At 32.4% G+C, this 14,527-nt stretch overlaps 2 protein-coding genes across 2 annotated transcripts in view; one reads left to right on the forward strand and one right to left on the reverse strand.

The window, feature by feature from the left end:
• Positions 1 to 5,850, forward strand: part of LOC124369901 (IQ motif and SEC7 domain-containing protein 1-like) — a 71,573-nt gene extending 65,723 nt beyond the window's left edge. Inside the window, 1 exon segment of the mRNA XM_046828063.1 lies at positions 350 to 5,850. Within this exon segment, the coding sequence (XP_046684019.1) occupies positions 350 to 567 (218 nt within the window). The 3' untranslated portion in view covers positions 568 to 5,850.
• Positions 5,851 to 8,747: 2,897 nt separating this feature from the next.
• The window catches only part of LOC124369902 (nose resistant to fluoxetine protein 6), a 119,929-nt gene continuing 114,149 nt past the window's right edge, over positions 8,748 to 14,527 (reverse strand). Inside the window, exons 11-13 of the mRNA XM_046828064.1 lie at positions 13,012 to 13,201; positions 12,485 to 12,627; positions 8,748 to 9,936 (exon numbers count right to left, since the gene is read on the reverse strand). Coding sequence (XP_046684020.1) covers positions 9,790 to 9,936; positions 12,485 to 12,627; positions 13,012 to 13,201 — 480 coding nt within the window. The 3' untranslated portion in view covers positions 8,748 to 9,789. The remainder of the gene's footprint in view (positions 9,937 to 12,484; positions 12,628 to 13,011; positions 13,202 to 14,527) is intronic.

Consider the following 14,527-nt stretch of genomic DNA (forward strand, 5'->3'; position numbering starts at 1 on the left):
ATACTTAAATGTTTTACTGAAGGGATTCTTAAATTGAGATTTTGTTCTTCAATAAATTTATGTTTTATTCTAAAAAATTCCTTTTTAACATGCTATTTTGTTGTTTTGTGTGAAGTAGATCCATTGTAGTTCTCAAATTCCACCTGAAATTCTTACATTTCTGTCTTATTTGGGTTTTATATAATATTATAATTTATTGTTTTCTTTTTTAAACCCTTTAAGGATAGAAACAAACATGAAATGAGCTTTCTGGGTGACTAATGTAATGAAATCTCTTAATGCAATGCAAGAAGGAAGGTGTTATGATGTGTTTGTGGTGGCAACCCTGGTGAGTATGGTTGTGTGACAGTTGTAGGAGAGAAGGCGAGTTGTCAGCGTCGTGGGAGTGTGGGTTCTCTGGACTCCGGGATGTCTATCAGCTTCCAGTCCACGTCCGCCAGCACAGTCAGTCGGGATTCCTCGCCCCGTCAGCCCAAGCATCAACAGAGCTTCCTCGGCGGACTGTTCGCCAAGCGCGAACGCAAGGCTTCTCGAGCCGAGGAGTTCGCTCGCGCCACGCAAGTCTAACATTCAGAGAAGAGGGGTTCCGTCTCCTCCTTGGCTGTCCAGTTCTTTAGGAGAAAAAGTTCCACGATACAGACAGATTTCCAGACTAAATAATATTTTGCTCACCGTTGGGTCTTCTATTTTTTATAATAAAATTTTTTTAATGTAGCTTATCTAAACGAATTACTGTTAAAGATTTAACAGACTCTCTCTCTGTTGTAATTTAGATCTAATTTGCTCTATTTGTCGTCAGCCGATTCTAAAAACCTTTTTTGTAGAAATATGTAAAGTTTTACTAATAGTTCTCATATGAAACATAATCTCTGACGGTTTATAGTCTAAGAATGAATATTTTGTGTTCTTTGAATTGAGCCTCGACCTTAACATTTGTCTATGATCCAGATTTGTTAGTATTCCGTACCATTAAGATGTAGGAATCATTTTTATTAAGACTGATACCTGTAAAGATAGATTGGAACTTTTGCTTTAGCGGCTGTAAACGTGAACAACTAGTGCTGTAGTTGTCTTTACAAGTGCCAACTATGAGCTTGGAAAGTATTACCTTATATGAAAGATTTAGTCTTATTTATTGCTACCGATGAGAAGTAGTAGATGGCAGGAAATTATATTTTTGATGGTCCTCTTATTGAAAGAATAAGTCACTTTCACGTTCCCGTCCTTTATCTATGTATCCATTAAGAACGAATTCTCAGCTCTTACAAGTAGATTTGTTTACGTATCTTTCAACATTGTCAACCGGATTATTAATTGTTGTTTTAAAGATGTTAGATCTTTTGATTGATATTAAAATTTAGATCTCCGAACTATTTCATTAGCACTGTTGTTCTGTGTGTTTTAATGATTAGGTATTTCTGTGTTTACTTATATTTGATCGTCTTTTAACCCGTAAGAGGTCAATAATATTTGGTATTGCCCAGTACCTATATTAATTCTGTAATTTTAAATTGAAATGTTTGTAATGATCTGTAATTATTTAGCTTTACATATTACATATGCTTTTGTTCTACTAAATGTAGTTCTTAGTAGATGCACTTTTGAATCAACCAGTAAAACCGATCAAACCAGTCAAAGGAATTGTCAGTGTATTACATCTACAACAAAGCACTTGAATGTAAAATGCCTGAGGTATCATCTGTGTATTAGGATTTTCCAATTGTATTTCATTGTATTACATTTTTCAATTTGAGCTATTTATTCTACTTGATCTCAATAGATCTAGAAGGTCACAGAGTACAAGATGAACACTGCAGTGTAGTTTTTTTTTATAAATTTTGGAAAGAATATTTCAGTGCAATTTTTAACCAAATCATTTTTTTAAAACTTTTTTTGTATACTTATTATATTTCTGGTTGTATTATCTTTTGAATCACACATTATTGTTCTTGAGGTTACTTGTTGCACATATCTGTAACTGTGGGCGAATACAGGGTTTGGGTTTTTCCAGTTTTAAATATCTGCCCTAGGAACAGACTTTCGACACCAGTTGTCATACTTATTACAGGGCAACTGAGAACTGGAAATTGCCTGGCCCTCATGTATTACAATGTTCATTTATTATTATTTTTTTTATTTAGGTAGGAGAAACAGAAACTAATGGTTCATGACATTTACATTAGAATATTCATTTTGAATTTATCTTCTGTAGAATAAACAGCAAAATTAATGAAATATCCTTGTTTAGTTTTTATTATTTTTATTTTCTATGTTTTTGGGTATTTTCCAGAAATTTGATTTCCATTTGTTTTTTTTTTATTTTTTTTATTTTTTTTTTAATTGTAGGAATGAGAAGGCAAATCATCAGTAGGGGTTTGAATTTTTTCTATTAAATACATATATCAGCAGTTATAGTATTTATTAGTAACATTATTTTAATAGTTAAAGTGTTCTACACTTACAAATCTGATTTAAGTACCTGGGATAAATGGACGCAATGCTAACACCACAAAACTAGATCGCAAGGAGTGTAAGTTTTTATTGTATTAATTCATATTCACTGTTCTTAGCGTTACATCTTACCCTTTTACTCATTTCTATATGAAACTTGATCAAAATGCCATATTAAAATTCAATAATTGTTAAATGTATACATTACAACATGTGTACAATCATAAAGAAAATCTGAATCAAATTTACTTATGATACATAAGGCATTTTACACTTTAGGTTTATTCAAACATCGATTAATGTTTTTAGCTATAAATTTTTAAACTCTGCTTTTCATCATAAGTCCTGAAGTTGTTTTATTTGATGAAATATGTTGGTATTTATTAATAAAACATCAATGCTGTGTTATATTTTCTGAAAATTAATTGATTTATACTGAAATACCTGTTAAAGTTCCAATTGAGAAAAGTTTGCAGCTAAATAAACAAATGTTTAAAACGGCAAGGTTTATTTGGGTACCTAAAGCATTATTTTGCTTATTTGTGAAATCTATCATATGTTCTCATTACAATCGTTGTGGTCATTATTGTCTTTGTTTTAAAATGTATTTTTATTAATAGAGGATTGGGTGATAAAATAAGATAACTCAGTGGTAACTAACATAATAACAAATAATGTCTGAGTCTAGTTATCCAGTAAAATTGTGTTTAAATGCAACTTTAATGCCTACATTTAATACAATGAATATAAACAATTAGGTGGCTAGGGTGGATTCCCAATGATGTGGTAATGTGTTCAGCAAATGTGGAAGCTCAACCATGAGTCCATAGAATCATGGTAATGTCAGCTTTGTATTGTTTCCAGGGAAATGATTACTTCGATGGATGTTGAAAGAGTACATTTTAATCGTTTCTTGCGTGGGCCTGTTTACTGTTTAAGAGTATTACAACAAAAATCGTGGGAAAGACATTCCACTGATATGGAAACCAATTATCTGAAACAAATTCTTGTGGCAGGAAAATGTTCAGAATTATTCCTACGCCTCCTAAATAAAGCAAACCGTATATTATTATTGGTTTTGAATTAAATCCAACATTTTCATATAGATACATATAAACTTTAAACTGCAATGATGTAGTATTTTAGTTAACAACTTGCAAAGAAATGGAATTGATCTCAAGGAAAATCAAAAATAAATATAAAATAGTCTATTAATTTGAATTGAACAGGGACTTAATTATTTAATGAGAAATTATGCATGCGTAAATTAACTTTTGTATACTCTATTGTTCAAATGGTAGTAAAACACTTTATATTTAGTTATGGGTGTACGCCAAAACTTTGAAATGCACGGATTTAATTTAGTTAAGCTAGGAGTAATTTCCTACAGAATGTTTGTAGTGGTATGTAGTTTAGTTGTTGATATTTTATACAAGAATTTATTTTTATTATCTTTAGTGTTTACTTACTATTTAGCCTGTGCTGCTTTGTTTGTTATTTAGGTACCGTTCTTTACACACTTTCACTTAAAAAAAGTGGTTTCTATCATGATTTTCAAGTAACCGTATTATTTATTTACAGTAGTAAACGTGTAAAGTCAATTATTATTAGTACGGATAAAAGTGTATCTAGAATAAAATGTTTTCACAAACTTTTAAGACAATATTAACAAAAGGCTGATATTCACTGATTGTCAGTCAATTTTTGGCACCTTACCTTACTTTTTTCTTTTGAACTTTTTCTTCTGGTAGTGAAAATAATTTACCAGCACTAATTTTGTTTGTAGATTGTGTGGGGGAAAAGTAGTATTATTTTATAGTATAAAATCCCTCAGTCATGTAAATTAAAAATAGAATGATACCCGCAAAATAATCAAAATAATTTTTATCTAGGTTAGACGTTTAGATGTCAAAGTCAGAAATATATTAATCTTTTCTAAGTTCAAGCGCGAACAGTATAGTAACATTCATTAACACTTTTAGACTAAATTGTTAGAATATAAAATAATTGTGACTGGCAGCTATGTGATTTTGATATTGGATTGTGTTTTCTGAAGCCATATTCAAATTATTTTGTTATTCTCATTATAATCTTAAGTGAGGCTAACAATGTTGAATCTGTAGTTTTAAAATAATTGTAAGATTTTGTCCTGTGTATTCTGTATTTGAGTGATCATATTTGTAAAATTTATTTTGGAGGGAACTGTAACTCAAAAATACATTCACAATATTACATTTAAAATAAGATGAGAATGAAATTATTTCCAAAGAAATTACTTAGTCAAATTTACGAGCACACCATGACATCCTTAATTACTTTGTTTTGGGTAGATCGTCAAGCTACCAGTTTTGGATTCTTTCAAGCTACTAGTTCTGCTTGAAAGAATCAAAGTTGATTATTAACTTGTGCACTTTCCGTACAAGTGTACGTTTTGTATTTTTATATACCATTTAATCGTTTGTGTACATACAACGTTTATTAATTCTAACAAAGTATTCCTTAATGTGACGTTTGTATTGTGTTGTATATTATAGAGTAACTTGCAGGTAGCTCAGTACACTTAAGCGTACAAGGTTACGTTCGTTTGAGTCCCGAGGTAGCATCACTTGTACAATCATCATTATTTTGTCACTGGTGGTTTTTCTATACAGATTACAATCACCAAAGAAATAACTCTACGAAAGGATTGTACTTCAAATTGTATTTCCTTGCATTGAAAATGCCTTGGGAATAATTGTGTTCAGGAATTAGCTTTTTTAATCTATTATAGTGTGTGGCACTACAAAAACATTGAGTACATTGTACAGATGAGGGAGTGTGATGTGGGGAGATGACTCTAAACCAAAGGTCAAGTCTATTAACATTAAGCTAGTCGCCTAGCCGGCCTCGCCCTCAACCATGTAACATACTCTGTTGTTAGTTTTAATTGATTTTACTAGTCTATCCATGTAATTTACCACTAATATAGAGTATATATATAAATATATAATATATGTAATTAAAATAATTTTTAGCGTATAAGTCGTGGAAGCATTGCGAAGGCAGTTTCTGCCTCTGATTTACCTCAGCAATGCCCGAGATATTTTTTCATTGACTACTGTAACAGCTTAATCAGTGTGTAACATGGACAGTAACACTTATTAGTTCGCTAACAAGCTAATTTGATATTAATCATTTTAGTAAAATTATTCTTTAATGTTTATTTTCACCTCACAAAACTACAATAATTGTTTTTAGATTTAACTTAAAAGTTACATCTTTAAAATAAAATACATAATATTCTTGTATTATCGTATTTCGAATTTAATAATTTATTTCTTCCTTATGTTGTTGTGATTGAGCTTACAAAGATTGTACTAAGGCTACATGAATCAATTAATAAACTGTTTAGTATTCAAATTTTGTTTTTATTTTCCTGAGTTTGTTAACTTTTGATTCTACTCACCCATAACAAATTTGATTGCAGACCAGCACATACTCTGTTCTTAAAATGGTGATAGGAATTAATAAACCCCTAATGATTAGCTGAGTGTTCTTCTGAAAACTGTTATCCAAATATCCAAAATGAGGAGTGTGGTATTTTCTACATAGAATGATTAAACAAAACTTGAAGGACTTCTCTTTCATTTGTATTCATTGATGTAATTTTCCATTAAATTCCCTAGTAAATTTATACTTAAAACTAGGAAGTTCTTTTTCAAACACCTTGTATTTAAAAACTTGTTTATAAAACAAGAACAGGATTTAAATATAAATCAGTCCAACTTGTATGTATATAAATAATTTTTATTCTTTCACTAAATCACATATCAGTATTTTATTATAGAGTATAAGCTATCAATAAATCTAAAATTAAACTATCATTACTTAAAGTATTTAAAACGACTATTTACAAGGCACTTTTTACAAGTAATAAATTGGGATGTACACACTTTAGAAAGTTGAACCAAACTATATATTTTGGTCAGTTCAACTCAAAAAAGCACTCCTTAAACACATGAAATGTTTGCTGCTAGAATAGAAATTACTGATCTAACATTTAATAATTTGGAGTATTCCATCCTATAAATTTTGAGAAAAGACAAGAATCTCAATATTATATGATTTGTCATCAAATTTAAAGTACTTCTGTACATTTTCGTAATTGAAATATTTAATAACGAATTGAAGGTCAAATAATTAATTAGTTTACTGTAATTCCTAACAATGTTAAATGTATAGCAATTTTATTTCAGCAGCAAACTGTTGATGGTGACCCTTGATTAGGGCTTATCAATAAATTAATACTAGGCCTATACAATGAATGATTATGTGCTTAATTTTGGATACAATTTGAATACATCCTATCTTCTAATCTAAATGTTTGTAGTATTTGGTTGAAATGTTTTTCAATAAATGAAAAACCAGAAAGGTAATCATTGCTTGAAAGGATGGGTTATCAGTAGAGGTAGAGGAAGTTATCAATAGGAAATTTGTGTCAGCAGCTGTGGAAACTGAGACTGAAAACTAGTTAGTACAACACTGGTTACAGTTATGAGGTTTTATGTGTTACAAAGAACACCTGCTATATATGAATTTATAGGTATATAGTTATACTCATTATGGTCTCTGGCACTAAAAAAAAGCAAATGATTTATTGATTTAATAAATCAATAAATAAATGTTTGACTGGGAATGCCAATTATGTCACAGTTGAGAGGTATCAGTTGTTTATTGCTCCTGGCTAGTGCAAGCATATCTTTAACCCTACATCGGGCGCTAAACGGAGTTTTCCTCCGTGTATTTTTTATTATTAAAAATAGTACTACTTTTCTGATGTTGGCAGTAGTTTCCCGCAGTGTACTTCACGAGCATCTTTCGGGGAAGCGAAACAAAAGCCTCCTGCTTACCTTTGTCAAAATCTGTCAGTATGAGGTCTACTTCCGTGCGAGACTGGACGATTCCTCCGTGAGCGCCCGATGTTGTGTTTGTAGTGCTTGGACGAAATCTCCGTGAGCGCCTTATACTGTTTAGTTTTTATGGAGTAATAATCCGTGTGCGCCTAAATGTGTGACCTGTGATGGTTTCTTTTTAAGTTTTACAATTTATTTTATTTGAATTTTGTGAAATGGAGAATGAAGACGAGAGACTTGTCAGTACAGTACCCGTGTGCTAGGGAACATTTCAGTACTGTTTATGGAATGAACATTGTCGTTATAAGAACCAGAAGGAAAATGTTTTGAAACTTTGTGTAGTGTTTAAAAAAAAAATTTAGTAAAGAATAAATTTTCATTTTAAAGTAATAATTGACATTACAATTGTAAAATATCTCAAGAATTGAAGTAAGTTGTTTTTGTAAGAAGTTAAAACTAAGTTAATTTCCATATATTATTACAGTAGGTTAAACATTTTTACAATTAATTGCATTATTCCTTAAAATAAATCATGTTGTTAATATACAATAACATTTTTTTAGATTTTGAAGTTCTTATTTGGAGAATTCATTACATAAGAGAGTAATTTTTATTTAATTTCTAAAAATAAATATATTACGTTGTAATTAAATCAGTATGAATATTTAAACAAATAAAAACAGTTTAAACGACTATGATAGCCATTATTCGCTAACCTGGAGGAAACCTCCGTGAGCGCCTGATGGTGTTTCTAATTTTAAGCGCCTGATGGAGGGTTAAAGTGGTATTGTTCGCTTACGTGTTGACGGATTTCGTTGAAAAAAGTATTTTTAGAATTGTTATAAAAATTGCAAAATAGTTAGTATCTCGTAAAGTTTTTAGAACCTATACAAAACACCTGATTCCTACCAAACTACAAAATGTTTGCTGCTCCCGGCTTGCACAAGCGTACCTATAAAGTGGCCATGCTCACCTATGAATTGACAGATTTCGTTAAAACAAATACCGTTGGAATTGTAATCAAAGTACTCAAATAGTTGGTGTCTAATAAATTATTTTATTATTATACTGGTTTTTTTTTTTGTTATTTGATTTTTAAAATTTATTACAGGCGCTATTTTGTTGACATCATAGAAAATAACACAATAACTAGTTTTAGAGATAATAATATTTTTATAAAAAACACAAAATAGCGGCTAGAGGCTAAACACGACATTTCTCGATCTATGTTTATATGACATTTGTTTTAAATTATGAGTACTATCGGCCATAGAAGTTTGTGATACCCTTTTGTGTTTGTGAACACCCTGTATGTTTAGATATATATATATATATATATATATATATATATATATATATATATATATATACACATACATACATACACACAACACAAAATTCTAGCAGCAGATTGATACATGAACGTATATGAAAACTAATTGAGACTTATTAACATAACTTTTATGTTAAATGATACGTTTTAAAAACCCTTTAGTTGTATGCACTGTTAATAAGTGTTAAAAGTTATGTTAATAAGTCTCAATTAGTTTTTAAATACGTTTATGTATCAATCTTCTGCTAGAATTTTGTATTTAAGAACCAATCAACTAAAAGTAATTTCTCTGCATTCCTTTACTTTTGTGGAGTCTTCAATACGTTTTTAGTTATTCCCAAAAGGATAAGTATGAAATACAATTATTACAGAAGCAAGGTGAGTCTAATTTAATGTTTTTTATGTGTAAACTACTAAATCCTTCCATCTTCTCTTCATTTGCAATGTGGCGAAGTTATTATTTCTTAGTTAATTAAAGAAAAATCTATTTTACTGACTAGTAGATATTGTACAAAACATATAGAAAAGAATATAATTCAAGGAAGAAGAAGAACGTTCGCATGTAGTGCAAAATTTTAAATTTTGTTATTTGGTACAAAAATATTATATGTGTATTGTATATTGTGGTTGTAAATTGAATTTTTAAGACAACCACTATATGTCTGTGTGTTGGAATACATTTTTACTACTATACAAACGATAATGCTGGAGCATTAACTCTTTAGGCAAGGGTACATGAGTTAATTGTTACTTTGTACTTGTATTTAAGTGAACAATCATTTGTAATTTTGCACACTGTAAATACATAATGCACTGACATTTACTTCTGTGTGAACTGCTGTAAAAAAATCGAAGTGATATTTTTAAACGTCACTTCTACACATTGTTTTGCACAATGCAAAACAAATTGTGCATGATAGATCTTCTCTTACATAAATAGATTGGTCTTGAGTCAAAAAAAGCACAATATGATCACATGCATGAGTTGCTGTACAAGGAATTCATCAGAAAAACTCTTTGTTTGTGTTAAAGTGATGAATTAGATAGTGCGACACTATAAGAACCTCCGGTCCCGTCTAATGTGACCTAGAACTATATTTTGGATACATATAATTATTCAGTCTTTAGTGGAGCTATGTCTATCCTTGTTTGCGGCCTTCTCTTGATGAACACAGACTTGATGGCGATGAAAGGCATTTCAAATGTCAGTGTCAGTGTGGCAGAAGCTAGAATGATGACGATCAACTCTTTGATGTTAATCTGAAAAGATGAACAAAAGTTTATTAAAATCATCATAAATAAGGCTTGAGTGTATTTATGAATTTTATAACTTCTCCGTGTAATCATAGTTTGCATCAAATTGGAAAGCAGGTTTTGCCCCATGTCAATAAGTAGACCATTATTACCTGAGCTGAAATCATTGGGCCATGGATTATTCTCAATCGTAAATCAAATTGGTACAATTGTTTTTCACATTAAGATACATAGGTGAGGAATATCAGGTAACTTGTAATCTGGTAGCTGAGAGCCAGTTTGCATTTTCGCACACAGCCTAGCTTTTAATGAAATTGATAGAGGAATTTTCTGTAATAAAGAAATTGTAAATCATTGTAGTTTTGGTGCGAGTTGAAATAGAAGGGTAACAAAAGGGTTTATTAAAGGATATTTTCTATCTCAGACCATATAGCTGTACACAACAAATCCAACTATCAGAAAGGTAAATATAACTCTCAGATGAATAACATTATAACATCAGCAGGTTAAATTTAACAAGTAACGTATGTTCATAATATCTCTGTTAAGGAGTAGCATTGAACAGGTGTTTAGAATCAATATCATCAGCTGGTGAAATATAGAAGGTATCATATGTTTTATTGTTCTCATAGGACAAGAAGATGATAAATTCCACTCAGTCCAAAAAGGACCTTTGTGCTACTTCTGGAGTGACAAGATATTCTGGATGGGTAAGGTTGGTGATAGGGGCCGCCTTCTGTTGAGATCCATGAGGAAGGATTTTAGTATTAATCTCCGTCTTGTCACCTTGAAAGAAGGGGAGGTCAGTTCTATACCAGCCTCTCCAGTCAAAGCGAGGTGGGGTCTAGGCTAACAACTGTCTTCAACACTTAGGGAGCCCCACCGACTCCAACAGTTATCCCCTGCAGTAGACTAACCTATTGATATGTGCTTTCACCCCAATATCTCAACATTTGCGGGTAGTGATGTGCCGCTCCTAGACATCCATAGGGTGGTTGCCCAGATTTAGGTGACACATCGGTTTTTACTGTACCCAGTGTGGGTTCAACTGGAAGGTATAAACCAGCCAGAAGTGAACCTTCCTGTGGAGGTATCGTATGTTACCGAGTTAGTACATAATATTTACAATGGGGTGCTGAACTGAACAGACAGGTAGAATCAACCGTTAACAAAATAAAGAGAAATAAAATTATGACACAGTAAGTCCAAATCTTGGCTCTTTTTAGGGCTGTAGCAGCGAGACTGGCGAAGTCCAATGAGTGAACCATATGGGTACGTCCAAGATGCACGCTGGTTTTCTGAGTCAGGCGATCTGCGCCGAGTCGGCGAGGGTAAAATTCCACGTTGTTAAGCAGGAGTGACCACACTGCACCTGCGCGCTGACTTTCTGCGCACTGGCAGTCTGACTCCGATTTTTACCAGAATGATTTGTTCATTCTGGTTTCAGACGACCTGCTAGTCGGAAAGTGATTTTCGTGTGTGTATTGAGTGTTGTTTGTTTTTTTTTTACAATGGATATCGACGATTTAGTATCAAAAGTGCAACTTAATCCTCCGATATGGGATAAGCGCCTTAAAGAACATTCCAATGGGAACATCGTTGATGCCTGTTGGCGGCAGATTTAAAGACTTTAAAGGTTGTTTTAAAGAGGATCACGAATTATAATAAACGGTACCAAGAACTGGCACATACTTTCTCACAATGTTCTAAAACTTGTTTTATACGCCATGGTCGATATAGGTAGTTTCATTTGCTGGTGCCCACATAAGGGTTGCTTCAATAAAGCTGCAGCCTGTTCACTTGTAAGTTCCATTGTACACTGATATCTTTTTGGTGGCAGCTCTTTCTGCGCTGACAACCTGCTTACATAATGACCACATCAGCCTACCGCTCAGAGTCAGACAGTCGGCGCCGAGAAATCTGACTCTGTCTACCTGCTTTTATCAGCGTGCATCTTGGACATACCCTATGATTTATAGAGAAAGAGCAAATGTCAGAGTCGCCAACTTGAACTACAGTATTTACAACATTCGCATGTAATGTCCTTCCGAGTTGTGAGACCAAACAGATTAGAAAAGTCGACTGCTAAGGGTTAAAAACTCATATTTTGGATCCCGGATCCCAAGCTTGTCCCAAAAATTGTGGCAGTCAGGATATAAAACTAATGTATTCCTGCATTCCTCTAGCTTCACCTCTGATGGAATACAAGTTGGTGATCTGTACGCTCTGGAGCACAATTACTGAGTATTTATACCAAACCTTGTTTGAATTGTCAGTCTTGGTGTCTCATATGAAAGAAAAGTTATGATGATAACTGATTTGTTTTAAGTAACATCATGACTTCTCTTTGATTAAAAAACTCTACTTTTGAAATCTTTTTGAAAATGTTCATCCTTTTTGCTATGAAATGAAAAAAGTCTTTATTATAGAGATGAAGGTAGATCTTAAAAGTCCTCTCTTCCACTTAACCTATATTTAGAGCATTGTGGCAGTAATACATTACATTGTAAGTTATCTAACTTATCTTTAATGCCTGAACACAAAAAAAACTCACCAGCTGAAGAATGGAGTAATACTCGGCCGTACGGACCTGGCCCACATTATAGAAAAACACAGGGAATTGAGTGAGGTAGAAGGAGTAGGAGATGCGTGTAAACACTTGGAACCCTCTCCAAGACAGTAATTTGGACAGGAACCCTGTAACACATCAGTTTTAACAGCATAACATCTAGTTGAACATTAATTCAGTAAATGTTAATGTAACAATACTTCTAAGAAAATATGCTAACTAAAGAAAATAAAAAGATTTTTTTAGAAAACTGCTAACATAAAAATTGCAAAATGTTTAACAGAATAAAGCAACGTTTTGTGAATACTATCATATATTCATATTTTAACAAGTTAATCATAAAAATACTATAACTATGGTCTAAAATATGATTTTATTCTAAAAAAATAGGTGAAAAACTGAGCTGTGAAATTATATAAAAGTCTTGTCCTAAAAGTGTAAAATTCGAAGACATTTACCGATCTATTACAGATAGTATCTGAGCGTACGCGGACAGGTATACAAAATCTTACCACCATTTCCAGTGTGGGAGGTGAAGATTATCCAGGTGAAGAATAGGCACCATGTGATGGGTGCGAAAGCTGCGTAGTTGGCAGCATCTAGCCTATTGTAGATGTATGCACGGTCGCCCATCTTCGCTGGACTAACCATGGACTGGTAAAGCATGCAGATTGCTATGAACCATCCTAGGGTCAATTGGCTCTAAAACAATTCACAACATAGTTTAGACAACATTTCAAAAACTCAACTTCAGCTTCATTATGAGTTTTGTGTGCACTGTAAACTCTTCCAAATTACTACATGTTAAATATAATCAGGGCTATTCCTAGGATTGGTGGCACACAACAGAGCTAAAACAATACACAACACAATACAATATATCCTTAAGGACACTATAATGTCCATTATCTCGGTTTCCAGAGAATAGCAAGTCATGAATAGTCCCTCCAGAACCATAATTAACAATTATGTCACCATTTTCTTGACAAACAATTTGGAAATAAATAATTCACTCACACTCTGAAGTTTAGCATGTCCTGCATACTGGCCATTGGTGCTCATTACGCGCTTATAATCATTAGCATTTTCAATACTTTGCCCATATCTTTCATCCCTAACAATACAATTTTTAAATGCACAACACTTCTTAGCAATGTGGTCAATAGCAGTCAAACGGACCTCATGGTGTCTACCTTCAGTTCCAAATAAACAATGAGAGATTGCCCAAAATAAACAGTTATGGGAATCACTTCAAAATTGTTGATGGTTTAAGAACCACACGTCTTTAAATCAGGGTTAGCTGGTGGAGGTACCAGTCGTCTTCTTTTAGAGGAAGAAGTGTCAGATGTCATAAAATCAGAACCGTTAGGGACTTGTCTTTTTCTTGTGGTTAAAGGACCATATGTTTTAAAATTAATTCCTTCACTCTGCAATTTCCGTTTTTCACTATTCCTGTGATCGTCTTTTGTTTTCCTTACAAGACCCATAATGCAAAGTAAAAAATACTCACAAAGCTTATAAAGGAACTAAATAAATGTATAAAGGCCAACAGCTACATTAAAATTACATGAACAGGATAAAACAATGTAAACAAACATCTCTTGAGATGCCTAATGTACAGCTTACAATGGCTTCCCGATATAAAAATTGTTTTGAAGTTAGGTTGAATGTCCGTGCCTTAGTCTCCTCAGTCCCAACCAATTTATGTGATCAGTAGGTCAAAATAAATGGCAAATTTCACTGAGTGTTCTTAAATAAAAACAAAGTATGTAGGTTTATTAACACCTGAGAAATTGAAAAATAAACGGTAACGGTACGTTTCAGATTCCCATAAGAAAAGTATATGAGGAAAACATTTTTTTATTAAAACGTGAAAAATACCAAAGCTATTATTACTATTAATACTAGATGCCTGATTTCTGATTTAGTAACAGATAACTTTCATTTCAAACCAAAATGAAGAAAGTCGGCCAGATACTTACTGCCATTACATTTTCATAAATTCTTTAAATATATAGATTCTCACAT

Source organism: Homalodisca vitripennis, chromosome X (genome assembly GCF_021130785.1).
Source record: "Homalodisca vitripennis isolate AUS2020 chromosome X, UT_GWSS_2.1, whole genome shotgun sequence".
In the NCBI taxonomy this organism is placed as follows: Eukaryota; Metazoa; Arthropoda; class Insecta; order Hemiptera; family Cicadellidae; genus Homalodisca; species Homalodisca vitripennis.